The sequence below is a fragment of the Neophocaena asiaeorientalis genome, unplaced genomic scaffold (genome assembly GCF_003031525.2).
Source record: "Neophocaena asiaeorientalis asiaeorientalis breed wild unplaced genomic scaffold, Neophocaena_asiaeorientalis_V1.1 scaffold110, whole genome shotgun sequence".
Classification (NCBI taxonomy): Eukaryota; Metazoa; Chordata; class Mammalia; order Artiodactyla; family Phocoenidae; genus Neophocaena; species Neophocaena asiaeorientalis.
Genome location: NW_020175053.1, coordinates 7991219 through 8004161, shown reverse-complemented (window position 1 = coordinate 8004161; position 12943 = coordinate 7991219). Strand labels below are relative to the sequence as shown.

The following is a 12943-nucleotide window of genomic DNA, read 5'->3' as shown; positions in this document are numbered from 1 at the left end:
GTGAGTTCCTCCGGCCCCTCCTGCTCCTTTCCTGCCTCTGCTCCTCCTGGGAGGAGCCCACCCCCACCCCAGATCCCAGCCCAGCTCTGAGGCCCCCCAGAGGAGCTCTGCCCAGGCAGGGCTGCAGGCGTGGCTCTGGGCGGCTCCTGAGAGTTGGGGGGCCTGGCCTACACTGTGGCCAAGACCTTCCCAGGCAGACAAATCTGCCTCTTCCTCCCCAGCCAGTGTCCCAACCCAGAGCTGTCTTCTGAGGAACAGGGGCTGTCCTGGGCCCCCGCTGCCCTCAGGCCTCAGGTAAGTCCACCGGGCTCGGGAGGAGCAGGGTCGCTATTGGAGGTCAAGCACCCGCTCTCTGGCCTCAGTTTCCCTTCCTGACACTGATCTGGGTGAGAGCCAGTCCTCTGGGCTTGGACGTTGTTTTAGTGAGGCTGAGAAAAACGTGTGTGGGGGATGGGAAACAGAAGCACAGTCACCCGGCAGGGTGTCTTCCGCAGGGCTGGGATGGCTGCCTATGGGGGGCTGAGTCAGACCTCCCTACTGCCCTGCCCAGGGAGAAGGGGATGGGTCAGTGCGGCCCACCCCTCCACCCACTCCCGGGCAGACTGAGCCTCACAGGGTACACCCTGCCCTTTGGGGAACCCACTTGGGCCCTTGGCTGGAAGGAGGCACAAGCAGATGGTTGGTGGGGGGCTGGAGCGTGGACCTCAGGAGGTCTTGGCTGGCTTGTCTAGGGGCCTGAGGGTGGAGAGGAGGACCCAGAGTTGTAGGGGTGGGGTCTCAGCTGATGGTCCCAAGCCCAGGAGAAATGAGGCCATGCCCTCAAGCTGCCCAGCGTGGCCTGACCCGGTGGACAGGACTGGGGGGCCTCCTTGACGGGTGGGGCTGTGCCTGTGCTGGGGAGGGGGACACTGGCTCCTGTCTTGCCCCGCCCACCCCGCCGCATATGATGGGAAAGTTCTAGGTCTGGAACAGATGCCTCAGGTTGCTGGCCCAGCTCCCGAGGTCCCACAGACCTCCCAGCACAGCTGCCTCTATCAGGAACCCTGACTTGGCCCCCTGCCAGGGCCCGGGGTACGCCCTGAGAGCTGTCAGGCCTGGCAGAGGGCATGGCCTGTCCTCAGGGCAGCGGTGGCGGCAGGACCTGGCTGGCTCTTTGGAAAGAGCCTTGCCTTCTGACCGCTCTTCCTCCGAGGACTGAAGAGCAGGCAGTGCTGGTGGGGGATGGGAGGGTGTCCAGCGAGAAATGGTGGTGCCTAGATTCGGTCAAGGTTGTCAAGACAGAGAGGAGGCTGGCTTGGACCCTGCTGGGGGTGTGGGGTGGTAGTCTGCTGTGTGACCGCCCCCTGAGCTTGGGGAGGAGAAAGCCCTTCTGTGCTGGGGTCTGGGCCCCCAAGTTGGGTGGGACTCCGTTCCTAGAACAGCTCTAGGAGACCCTGTGAATAGGGACAGAGTAGCCAGAGGGGTCCCAGCCCTGGGCTCTCCAGCAGACATCGCCCTTTGGAGGGAACTGAGTCCAGGAGAGGAGGCACCCTGCCTCTGTCACCACACCTCTCCTCCCCCGTTGGGGTCACACCCCTCGCCTGCTGCCATTGCCACGGGGACCCCAAGGATTACTTCCATCCCTCCCTCACAGCCTGGCAGGAAGTCAACAGGGAAATAAACGGTGAGTGGAGGCTGACCGGCTCCCCTCTGCCATACACAGACCTCCAGGCCCCCCCAACATAGCCAACACTTACCTAACACTTCATGCTTTCCAACCCACTTCATCTTCACAATACTCCCAGCAGGCCCTTCTGTCATTCCACTGGACAGATGGTCAGATGGTCAGTGACTTGCCCAAGGTCCCACACAGGTGAGACGGAGCAGGCTGGCCCCAGAGCCCATGCTCCATCCCCTCGGCTGGCACACTGGCCCTCACCCCTTGGTCACATGACAGCTCCCTGCCCTGCTCTGTGCAACACCCTTGCTGTGCAGGGGAGAAATGCACTGTGGGGACGGAATATTCACCAGCGTGGGAGTGGCTGACAGAGTTCATCAGAGGCAGAGACACCTCACATTGCTCCCCGGAGGGCCAGGCCCAGCCCGCTTCAGAGACACCTGCTCCATTTTCAGGAGAACAAGCAGACTGCGTGGTCCGGGAGTCTCCCTGGAGCAGATTCTGTGGCCACAGGCTCCTGCAGAGCGTGAAGGAGACCTCAGTTATTTCTCCGGCCTGTTCAGCCAAAACCATCTTTTGTGGCCACCTCCTTGGGAGGCTCAGGGCTCCCACCCACCGAGGAAGGTAGGCTCCGGTCCCACGGTGGCTCAGCTGATAATTTCAGGAGGCTGTGGGTGCCCCCTTTGAGGACACAACAAAAGCTGAACCCCACGCTCTGTGGCAGGTCACTCTGGGGACCCAAGAACAGTGCCAGGAAGGAATCAGGCCAGGCCTGTGCCTCCCGGAGTGACCGGCTTGGTGGTGGAGGGCTCTGCCACTGTGAGGAGACAGACAAGGTCCTGCAGGATCAGGGGCTCCTCTCTGGAAGTGAAATCCGGGGTGCTCCCTGCTGGAGATGGGGTCCTTACTGGGAGGGGGCCCCGAGGATAAGCAGGAGGATTTGGGGGGCAGAGGTAGGACCAGGAGCTTCTGGCAGAGGGAGTGGCCTGAGCAAAAATCTGGGGGCTGGGTGGCCCATGCATTCTGGGGGCCGGAAGGAGACACGAGGACATATGTCTGAGGCTCGACTTTGTGCTGTGCCCGGTGGGACGATGATGTGCCCGAGGCCAGGTCAGCAGTGGCCCCCTGACCTTCTACCCTCCCATCCCCCATGCCCGCAGAGCCATGAAGAAGCGGTCCATGCTGCTGGCCCTGGTGGCCGTGGTCCTAATGCTCCTTATCATTGGCCTCTGCGTCTGGCTGCCTGAGACCTTCAAGCCCCACAGCCATGTGTACCCCAGAGCTGCCGTGGCCGCGGATGCCAAGCGCTGTTCAGAGATCGGGAGGTGAGCGGGGCAGGGTGTGGGGACACAGGCCCTGGAAGACAGCCACCGTAAGTGGACCTGGGCAAGACCCTCGCGTCTCTGGGACTCAGTTTCGCCACTGGTAAACGGGCTGCCTGGATGAGGGGTGTTCGGTGTGCGTGGAGCTGCCTATCCTGTCCCTGGACCAGCTCAGCGGCTTCTGGTCAGGGGAGAAGGGGACACTGGCCCTGAGAGCAGGGTGTGGGTCTCCCAGTGTCCAGCTGAGCCCTTTTCTCAGTTCAAGGGTGTCTGTCTCTTCAGATAAACTCTGCTGTTTTATTTTTAGACCCCTAGCTCAGTTCTCACTTAAAAACTTAAACAGAAAAAAGATGTTATTAATAAAAAGTAACAATTTCCCCTTTTTTTCCGATTATAAGTCGCGTACATCTGTTTGCTTGAAAAAGAGGAACACTTAAGCCCGTTGGTTTTAGAATACAACAGTCTTTTACATTAAAAAATCAACAACTATGGGCTCCTCTCCATCCTCCTTTGGGCAGTGTGGCCAGGCGGTGGGGAGGTGTGTGGAGGGGTGCGCATCTCGGAGGGGAGAGAGCCCGCCGGCTCTCACTCCCGGCACGTGCCACTGGCAGGGATGCGTTGCTGGACGGCGGCTCAGCGGTGGATGCTGCCATCGCGGCCCTGCTGTGCGTGGGGCTCATGAACTCGCACAGCATGGGCATCGGGGGTGGCCTGTTTCTCACCATCTACAACAGCACTACACGTGAGTGGCTGGCAGGGTGGGAGGTGAATGGCGGGGCTGCCTGCCTCAGGCTGCGCTTGGGCTGGGCAGGCAGAGCTGGACAACTCCTAGGTTCACACAAGTGAGGGGCTGGTGTTGGTCCGGACTGCCCACATGCTTCTTCTTCCAGGAAAGGCTGAGGTCATCAATGCTCGAGAGGTGGCCCCTCAGCTGGCCTCTGCCGGCATGTTCAACAGCTCAGAGCAGTCAGAGGAAGGTGAGTGCAGGCTCGGTGTGGGTGCAGGGGCAGGACGAGCTGCTGGAAGGCATGAGCACCCGCCCCCCACCCTCCATATTCCCCCCATCCCATCTGGGGCTGGGAGTGGCTCTGGCAGTCCCCTCCCATCCCTTCCTGGCCCCACAAAACCCTCCATAATGATTGGTCATGCCCATCATCACAGAGGGTAAAGAGAGCTTCTGTTATTTCTGCTCAGGTCCCTCCAGGGCCACAAGGAGCTAGAACACGGAAAGAGTGATTACTATTACAACAGCTTGCATGTGCCGGGGTCCTGGGGCCAGCACTCTGCTCAGCCCTTTTCACCGATGAGCCCCTTGAATCCTCCCTGTACGCTTGGCAGGGGGAGCGTGGTGTTGATTCCCATTTTACAGGTGGGGATGCTGAGGCCCAGAGAGGTCATGTAAACTGATTAAGGTCACACAGCTGGATGGTGGTAAAGCTGGGATTGAACCCAGGCTATCTAAACCCTGGGTTTTTAAAGGGCATCCAAGTCATTCATTCGTTCGTTCGTTCGTTTGTTCATCGGTGGGGATAGCTCTCTAGAGTATGGGAAGGAGTCTCTCTTTTCTAACCTGTCCTTAAGCCAAGAAGGAAATCCCTGCAACTCCCCAGGCAGCCAAGGGAAATCAATGGCCACCAGGGGGCGCCCCTGCAAGGACCCCAGTGGATTGCAGGATGAGGTTGGAGGGAAGGAGGGGTGGGGATTAAAGGCCATAGTGGGTCTGAACCCCTCCTGCAGGCTTTGCAGGACCCCTCCTGCAGGTGGAGCCCTGCGTAGGGTGCTGAGAGCAGTCGTTTTGGAATCCCCTCCAACACAGTCTTTGAATTTTTACCCATTGGGAAACTCAGTGTAGAAATGAAATCATTCAGAGTGTGAGATTGTGGGAATCTTACAGACTTAGCATCTTTGGATGCTTGGAATTCACATATTTAACTAGGGCTCGTTGGGCACCTCCTACAGCATCAGGGGCTGTTCCCTAAGCCAGTAGAAACAAAGGTAACAGGTGAAATGCACATTCCAGGTGGAACAGGGAGAGATAGCACACATGGGTGTGCCATGTGCCACAGCACTGCTTGGGAAGCAGAGGTGGGAAGGGTTGGAGGGCTTGTGGGTTCATCAGGTGCTCTGGTCAGGGCATGTGAGCAAAGACCCAGAGGCTGGGGCTGGGGGCAGCCGTGGGGGTGTCTGGGGGAAAGAGGAGGACACAGGGTCAGGTAGAACCGCCCAGGTCACTTTGGACCTCATGGGTCATCATGTCTGAGTGAGGTAAAGGTGTTCCCTGAGTCGAAAGGGGGACCTGGGTGGATCTGGCCGCTTTCTGATGGAACCCCCTCAGGCTGCTGTGAAAGAGGAGGAGCAAGTTACCTGCCCGTCAGGTGGCCCATCAGGATGTCACGGTGATAACCAGGGAGAGGTGAAGTTGGCGGCTGGTGGCTGGGCCGAGCACACTTGGAGGGCGGAGCTGCAGATTTGCTGATGGGTTGGGTGTGACGCTCACCCGGGAGTCTCGGGTGAGTTGGGGTCTCAGGTCTGCACCTGGAAGGACAGGGTGGCCCTTACAGAGACCAGCAAGGTGTTAAGTTTGAGAAGCCTTTTTCAAGTGGGCAGGTGCGTCCTCAGATCTGGCCATCAGGGGAGCAGGCCGAAGAGTCAGTCTGGGAGTTGTCAGCATGTAATGGACCCTGCAGCCTGACATGGAGGAGGGCACCCAGAGTTGGTGCAGACAGAGGAGAGGGCAGGGAGATGCAGAAGTGACGCAGGAAGAGAGAGTGATGGGCCAGGTAAGATGAGAAAGAGACCCTGCGATGGCAGCGTGGGGGTCACTGGTGACCTTGGTGAGAGTGTGGTGTGAGAGCCTGATTGGCCAAGGTCAGGGCAGCACTTATTTAAGGGGGAGGGATTGTGTACTGGGTGTCAAACCTTCCGGGATGTGCCGATGTCGCAACAACCCGGCTGCTGGAACCTCACGCCCCACTTCAGGGTGCGAGAGGCAGCTCGAGAGCTGCAGCCGCCAAGCCTGGGTGTGCCCTCCTACCCTGCATCTCAGGGTTGAAAGCAGGAGGGTGTCTGGGAGCCGAGGCTGTGGCTGAAACTTTCTGGGTCAGTGCCGGCTTTAGGGTGTGGCAGGGGCAGTGAGGCCTAGTGGGGAACGAGGGTCCAGGGCTCTGTTTCCAGGGGAATCATGGCTCCTCAAAGGACAGTGCTGGGAAACAAAACTCTTTATGGTCAGATGGGGAAACCAAGACCCAGAGAGGGAACAGGGCAGGGGTTTGGGCTCAGGTCCCATTTGGGACAATGGAAGAGAGGAAGAGAGCCCCTTGCTTTGGGACCAGCCCAGCCTTGAGAGTGGCCTGGGCTTGCACCGGGGGCTTTGGCGGGTTTTGGAGGAACACTTGAGTCTTATGGGATGAGGGGCCTCGTGGCCCAGGAGGCTCAAACTGAGAGATGGTGAGGTCTGGCTTCCTTATACTCTCGCTGCGCAACCGTGGGCCTGGCACAGGATTTCAGACACGGCGGCACCTGCGGAGACAGGCATCCAGGCCTGGGACAGCGGAACCCAGCACACGTGCTACCGCCCCTCCCTCCTGTGCCCTCATCAGACAGCTGAGCTGAGCCACACTCATGCCTGCTGAGTCCAGATGTGACCTCAAAAATCTGTGTCCTTCCTGAGCCTCACTGGTCCCACCTGGGGTTGTGCCTGGAACATCCCCCGTGTGGAGCCACTAGCTGTGTCCCTCTCCTTCGCAGGTGGGCTGTCGGTGGCGGTTCCAGGCGAGATCCGCGGCTATGAGCTGGCACACCAGCGGCACGGGCGGCTGCCCTGGGCTCGCCTCTTCCAGCCCAGCATCCAGCTGGCCCGCCAGGGCTTCCCTGTGGGGAAGAGCTTGGCGGGAGCCCTGCAGAGAAGCCAGGCTGCTATCCAGCGGCACCCTGAGCTGTGGTACGTCTGTGGTCCCTACTGGTGGGCAAGAGCGGGTGGCACTTTCAGGAACCTGCGCTGAACGAGGGACCAAAGCCCTGCCTGTTCTGAGCCTGGGGGTGGGGTCCCGGCCCCACCTGGGCTGGATTCTGTGGACAGGGGCACCCCATCCTTTGTTCTCTTGTGTGTGTGTGAGTGGGGTGGCTGAGTCCGCCCCACCTGCCTGCCTCACGGGAGCCCCCTCTGCCCCAGCGAGGTGTTCTGCCGGGATGGGAAGGTGCTGCGGGAGGGGGACCGAGTGACCATGCCTCGGCTGGCCGACACCTACGAGACGCTGGCCTTGGAGGGCGCTCAGGCTTTCTACAACGGGAGCCTCACGGCCCAGATTGTCAAGGACATCCAGGAGGCTGGTGAGCGGGCGACCTCAGGGGCCTGGGGCCAGGAACTCCACAGCGGGAACACTGAGCCCGGGGTCCTTGGGTCCTACCTGGCCTGGACACTGGGCCCTCAGGGAGTGTCTGGCAGGGGAGGGTCACAGATGTGTCTGCAGTTAATGACAGGCCACACGGATCCACAGCTCCTGGTTAAGTCAAAGCTGAGAGAAACCCTGCAGTCCAGGAGAGAAAACCCTGGTGGGGGGAATGCAGGTGTAGGCAGGAGCCAGGGTTGGGGAAGCGCTAAAGTACAGACCCTGGGGGACTTCCTGGAGCAGGTGGTGCCTGAGCCACAGGGGAGGTTGGACTTTGTAAGCAGAGAGAACAGTTTGAGGCCCGGAGAGAAGGCTTTTATTTCTCCAGGAGGATCACAGGGGATGAGGGTGGGCTTGGTGAGCGAGGCATGGGAGGAGCTGCATGCAGGGCCTGCGGTTGGGAACTTGTGGGCAGGTTCTTATAGGTTCAGGAGCCCCATGCTTCCTCTCCCTCACCGAGCCATGGCCTCTTCATGTTAGTTTTTCCAGTGTGTCAGGGAGGAGGGTGATTAGCATGTTGACCTTTACCGCTGACATCGGAAATTAGCCTGTAAATACTTGGTATGTCTGGAGCCATTTCCCTAGAGAATTAAGAGCTTCCCTCCACCCACCCATTAGTCATAGGAGGAGGGGACTGGGGGGCGGAGGTAGGGGAAGTGGGGGATGGGAGCAGATATCTCCCACTTAGAGAAGATCCTCTGGCCGCCAAGAGGACAGACGACAGACCCCGAGGCCAGTGGGGCAGCAGGTGGAGGGCGCTGGCCTGGACCTGGCCAGAGGAAGGTGGCACTGTCAGGGAGGTCCGGAGATAGACAGGGCTCCCTGCTTGATGGCCCCCCAGAAGTGTGCCCCGTCTCCGTGTCACCCCATGCAGGGGGCATCGTGACGGCCGAGGACCTGAACAGCTACCGCGCAACACTGATAGAGCACCCACTCAGCATCAGCCTCGGGGATGCCCAGCTCTACGTGCCCAGTGCCCCGCTCAGCGGGCCAGTGCTGGCCCTCATCCTCAACATCCTCAAAGGTCAGCTGCCCTCCGCGGCCCTGCAGAGCAGCGTCCTGGGGGTGGGCACAGCCGTGTGAGGTCTCGGGGTCACGGGGTGGCTCTCAGTGCCAGAGTTCATGCTGGGCGGCCTGGTCCAAAGGGCACACCTGGTAAATCTGAGTGGTCATCTGTGACCCCGTGGACTGGGTAGACCTGTGGCTGACATGTGAGGCCCAGACCTGGGGGACCCTTGCTTCCTTCCATCCTCCCCCGCCTCCCGAGCAGCCACTGCTGTTGGTTATTAAACGTCCCCCTTCTCAAGGTGAACCAGGTGGGTCAGGGAGGCGTGGACCACCCCCTCTCCAGGGCACTCAGCTGTCCTGGCCGAGCTGGGATGTCCCGGGGCCACCGGGACCACCAACCTGCCTGGCTCTGCCCAACCAGGGTACAACTTCTCCCGGGAGAGCGTGGAGACACCTGAGCAGAAGGGCCTGACCTACCACCGCATAGTGGAGGCCTTCCGGTTTGCCTACGCCAAGAGGACCCTGCTTGGGGACCCCAAGTTTGTCAATATGACTGAGGTAAAGGGCAGGGGCTGGCCTTTGATGGGTGGGGGGGCCTACCGTGGAGATGCCAGGAGGGCTCCCCGGGCCACCCCAGCCTCACTCAGCCTTTATTCATCTATTTCTGCCACTGACTTGCCCTCGGGCCTACTGTGTGCTAGGATGGACTGTTGACCCTGAGTCCTAGCCTCTGCCCCACGGAGCTCACAGGGTGGGAGAGACAGACTTGTCAGTGAGTGATAGTGCCCTCCTCTGCCACGTTCCAACCTCGGGGCCTTTGCGTGTGCTGTGTCCTTGGCCTGGAAGGCTCTGGAGTGGTCAGTGCCGAGGTGAGGAATGCACAGGGGCATCGCAGCCCTCAGGGTGGAGGAGGGTGGATTCAGGGGAGGGGACCAGTGTTCCAGGTGGGCAGAGGCCCCAGCCACGTGCCCCCTGGTCACACCCAGGAGCTAACTTCCCAGATCCCCACCCAGGCCCTGCACTGCCCGACCCACCCACTCGCCAGGTGCCCCGGCTCCAGGCTGGACTTCCACCTCCACCCCGATCACATCCCTCATTACCTACTTGGGTCCCCCCCTCCCTGCAAGGTAGACCCGCAGACCCCCTCACACTGACCTGTGACCTCCCACAGCTGCTCAGCAGCCCCTCTTCTCTTACCTGGGGATGATTTTGCACTCACTGCTCCCCACATCAGCACCTGGCATCCCTGAGGTGGTGGAAGCCAGTGCATCGTGCCCCTCTTTGCCCTCCCTCCTGGCTGAGACTGGCCTTCTGCTCATCCACTCTCTGACTCTGCACGCCCTTCCTACACTGCTGCTCTCCCTCCTGGGTTCCCAGTCTGCCCTTTCTGATGGGTCATTTCCGAAAGAAGTGTATGGTTGTGGGTCCAGAACCCTCCAGCTGCTTCCCCGTCCCTCTGCTCCCCATTGGGGCAAACTTGGCCACCACCTCCTCTCTGGAGCCCTCTCCCCTGGTGCCCGCCCTTCCTCCCTCCCTCCATACCTGCGCTGCCAGGTCCTGAGACCAGCCTCCGTTTCCCCTTCGGCCCACTCTCTGCAGCATCTCACCACGTTCACCAGCACCTCCCTCCCTTGACTTTTTAATTTGCAAGGTTATGGACGTTTCGGCACATTTCCTTCCTCTCTCCCCATCTCCATCCGTTTCCCCCTTGCTCTCCCTGTTTTTTCCTTTTTAGATGTCTGGTCGGCCTTTCCCCAAGGGTCCCATCCATGTCTTGAGGCCCCCAGCCTGTCAAGCTCACACCTGCTGTTGCTGTCACATCTGCCGTCTCTTAGCCTCAATGGACCCCCTGGGCTGTTTTGTTGATTTTAAGGCCCAGGGCAGTTGTCTTTTAGGATGTCCCAATTCCTGGATTCAACCCTGTTTCCTTGGAAGTAGATTCAGGCTGAACGTTTTCCCCTTGGATTAGTCACTTAATTCATGGGTGTTGCTGGAACCTTCTGGAGGCATTTCCTCTGCTCAGCCTCCTGCGCCCTGCCTTGCCCATGCACTCAGCACATCAGGTGTAGCCCGTCACCCACCTGAGACAGATTCTTCAGGGTCCGACGAGCTCCTTTCCCAAATCAGGCTCCCAACCTGCCCCACTTAGCGGCCACTATAGACTGAAGACTTGGGGCTTTCTCCGTTCCTCTTTTCCACCTGGTGAGCCCCCAGCATCTCTCACCTGGTGGATATCATAGCCTCCCAGTTGGGTTTCACCCCCACACAGCTGCCAGAGGGATAACACCCATCACTCCTCTGCCCTAAGCACAGGTGGCTTTGAAGTCCTTATAGGGCTTGTAAGGACCTATGGGATCAGCCCCTGCTGGCATCTTCAACCTCTTCTCTCCCTAACCCCATTCACTGTCTGCCTGTCACTCACAGGCCTGCCTCAGGGCCTTTGCATTACCATTCAGGTGGCTTTTTCAGATATTACCTTCTCTGAGAAGCCCTCCCTGACCACTCTGCTCCCACCCCATCACACTCCACCCCCCTCACCTGGCTTGTTCTTTCCAGCACATCCCTGCCTGCCTTTGTCTTCCCTGCTGTGAGGGTGGGGACCTGCGTGTCTGTTCCCTGCTGATCCCCCAGTGCTGGGCATGAAGTTACAAGCTCCCTGAATGAATGAATGATTGGATGCAATGAGAGTGGGGACTCCGAGGACGGACAGACATTCAGAGTTGCTGGACAGCAACAGAGACAGAGGCTGGGGAAAGGGGGTCAGACGGGCCACGTGAGACTTTGTGTGCAAGAGGGTTATGGTCAGAGCCATGGCTGGGGGCTTCCTGAGAGCTGCTCGCACGAGCCCATCCCCCTCCCCACCTCCCTCACCTCCTCAGGCCAGCTCTGGGGTCTCGGCAGGTGGTCCGCAACATGAGCTCCGAGTTCTTCGCTGCCCAGCTCCGGGCCCGGATCTCCGATGACACCACTCACCCGGTCTCTTACTATGAGCCTGAGTTCTACACGCCGGATGACGGGGGCACCGCCCACCTGTCCGTGGTCTCAGAGGATGGCAGTGCTGTGTCGGCCACCAGCACCATCAACCTCTAGTAGGGCTGCTGGGTGGCCGGGTGGGCCGGGGCTGCCTGCGTGTCCTAGAAGGGGGGCTCCACATTGGTAGAGTGCTCGCCCCCAGCTCCCCAGGGCGCGTGTTGGCACTTTGGTGGGTACGTGGGGCTGGTGGGACGGGGCAGGGGTGGGCACAGCTCTCTGACCCAGCCGGTCTGCAGCTTCGGTTCCAAGGTGCTGTCACGGGCCAATGGGATCCTGTTCAACGATGAGATGGATGACTTCAGCTCCCCCAACATCATCAACCAGTTCGGGGTGCCCCCCTCGCCGGCCAACTTCATCACGCCAGGTGTGGGCACAGGGCTTGGGTGGGGAGGGGGCTGGTGTCCCAGCAGGCAGCTGACCAGCTCCTCTGTCCCCTCCCTCCCACTGGCCGGCTGCAGGGAAACAGCCGCTCTCGTCCATGTGCCCGGCGATCATCGTGGGTCAGGATGGCCAGGTCCGCATGGTGGTGGGTGCCTCTGGGGGCACGCAGATCACCACGTCCACGGCACTGGTATGTGCCACCTGCCTGTGCCCCCAGCCCCTTGCCCGCTGGGCTACACTGACCCCATCCCCTCATCCGCAGGCCATCATCCACAGCCTGTGGTTCGGCTACGATGTGAAGCAGGCGGTGGAGGAGCCCCGGCTGCACAACCAGCTCTTGCCCAACACCACGACGCTGGAGAAAGACATTGACCAGGTTGGGGGCTGGTGCTGAGTCACAGTGGGGGCCCCTGGGAATCCTGGACCAGGACCTGGATCTCCTGTGTCAGTGCGGAGTGGACGATGGCTGCTGTCCTCTGCCTGGGGCAGATGACCCTCATGCCCGCTGCCTGGGCCACTTTGCACCCCACGCTCTGAGGGCCAGGCCACCCGCTCCGATGAGACCCAGTCGGCCCAGCTGCCCCCAACTTGCTCTTCGTGGCCACTCAGACAGAAATGGCACCACCTGTGTCTTTGGAACCCATGCCCACACAGGTGTGGTTCAGATGGGGTGTCTTGGGCCCCCGTTGAGGCCTCCCTCTCCCTCCCACCCCCAGGCAGTGGCTGCAGCCCTGAAGACCCGGCACCACCACACCGAGGTCACTTCTACCTTCATTGCTGTGGTACAGGCCATTGTCCGCACAGCTGGCGGCTGGGCGGCTGCCTCAGACTCCAGGAAAGGCGGGGAGCCTGCGGGCTACTGAGTACTCAGGCAGGCAAGGTGGACCAGCAGCCCAGGGATGAGATGTCCGCTGGGGGTGGGGGGCTGGGAGTGGGACTTCGGGGGACATGCTTCCCCTGTGAGCGGCAAAGCAGTGCAATAAATGGGGGCTGCAGTGCCAGGCTCTGGGCGGTCTTGCCGGCCAGCTCCCAATTCCCTGGGCCTCAGCATCCTGTGTGAAGTGGGGCCACCCGGCAGGGAAGGATGGAGAAGGGATTCAGAGGTCTGGGCAGCTCAGGCACTGGAGCCAGCCTCAGCATTCTCACTGGAAAGG

General features: G+C 60.5%; 1 protein-coding gene across 16 annotated transcripts in view; it reads left to right on the top strand.

The window, feature by feature from the left end:
* Positions 1–12831, top strand: part of GGT1 (gamma-glutamyltransferase 1) — a 19544-nt gene extending 6713 nt beyond the window's left edge. For 4 of the 16 annotated variants that reach the window (XM_024763863.1, XM_024763862.1, XM_024763860.1 and 1 more), the window contains exons 2-14: positions 222–294; positions 2113–2281; positions 2818–2982; positions 3591–3721; positions 3870–3956; positions 6727–6919; positions 7151–7308; positions 8242–8391; positions 8797–8933; positions 11277–11464; positions 11645–11772; positions 11867–12165; positions 12506–12831. In XM_024763863.1, coding sequence (XP_024619631.1) covers positions 2822–2982; positions 3591–3721; positions 3870–3956; positions 6727–6919; positions 7151–7308; positions 8242–8391; positions 8797–8933; positions 11277–11464; positions 11645–11772; positions 11867–12165; positions 12506–12652 — 1779 coding nt within the window. In that variant the 5' untranslated portion in view covers positions 222–294; positions 2113–2281; positions 2818–2821 and the 3' untranslated portion in view covers positions 12653–12831. Of the gene's footprint in view, positions 1–221; positions 295–1507; positions 1664–2112; positions 2282–2381; positions 2494–2817; positions 2983–3590; positions 3722–3869; positions 3957–5185; positions 5760–5838; positions 6079–6726; positions 6920–7150; positions 7309–8241; positions 8392–8796; positions 8934–9107; positions 9245–11254; positions 11465–11644; positions 11773–11866; positions 12166–12505 lie in introns of those variants that run through there. The other 12 variants (XM_024763866.1, XM_024763865.1, XM_024763867.1 and 9 more) reach the window with 11 other exon arrangements.
* The last annotated feature ends 112 nt before the right edge of the window (positions 12832–12943 follow it).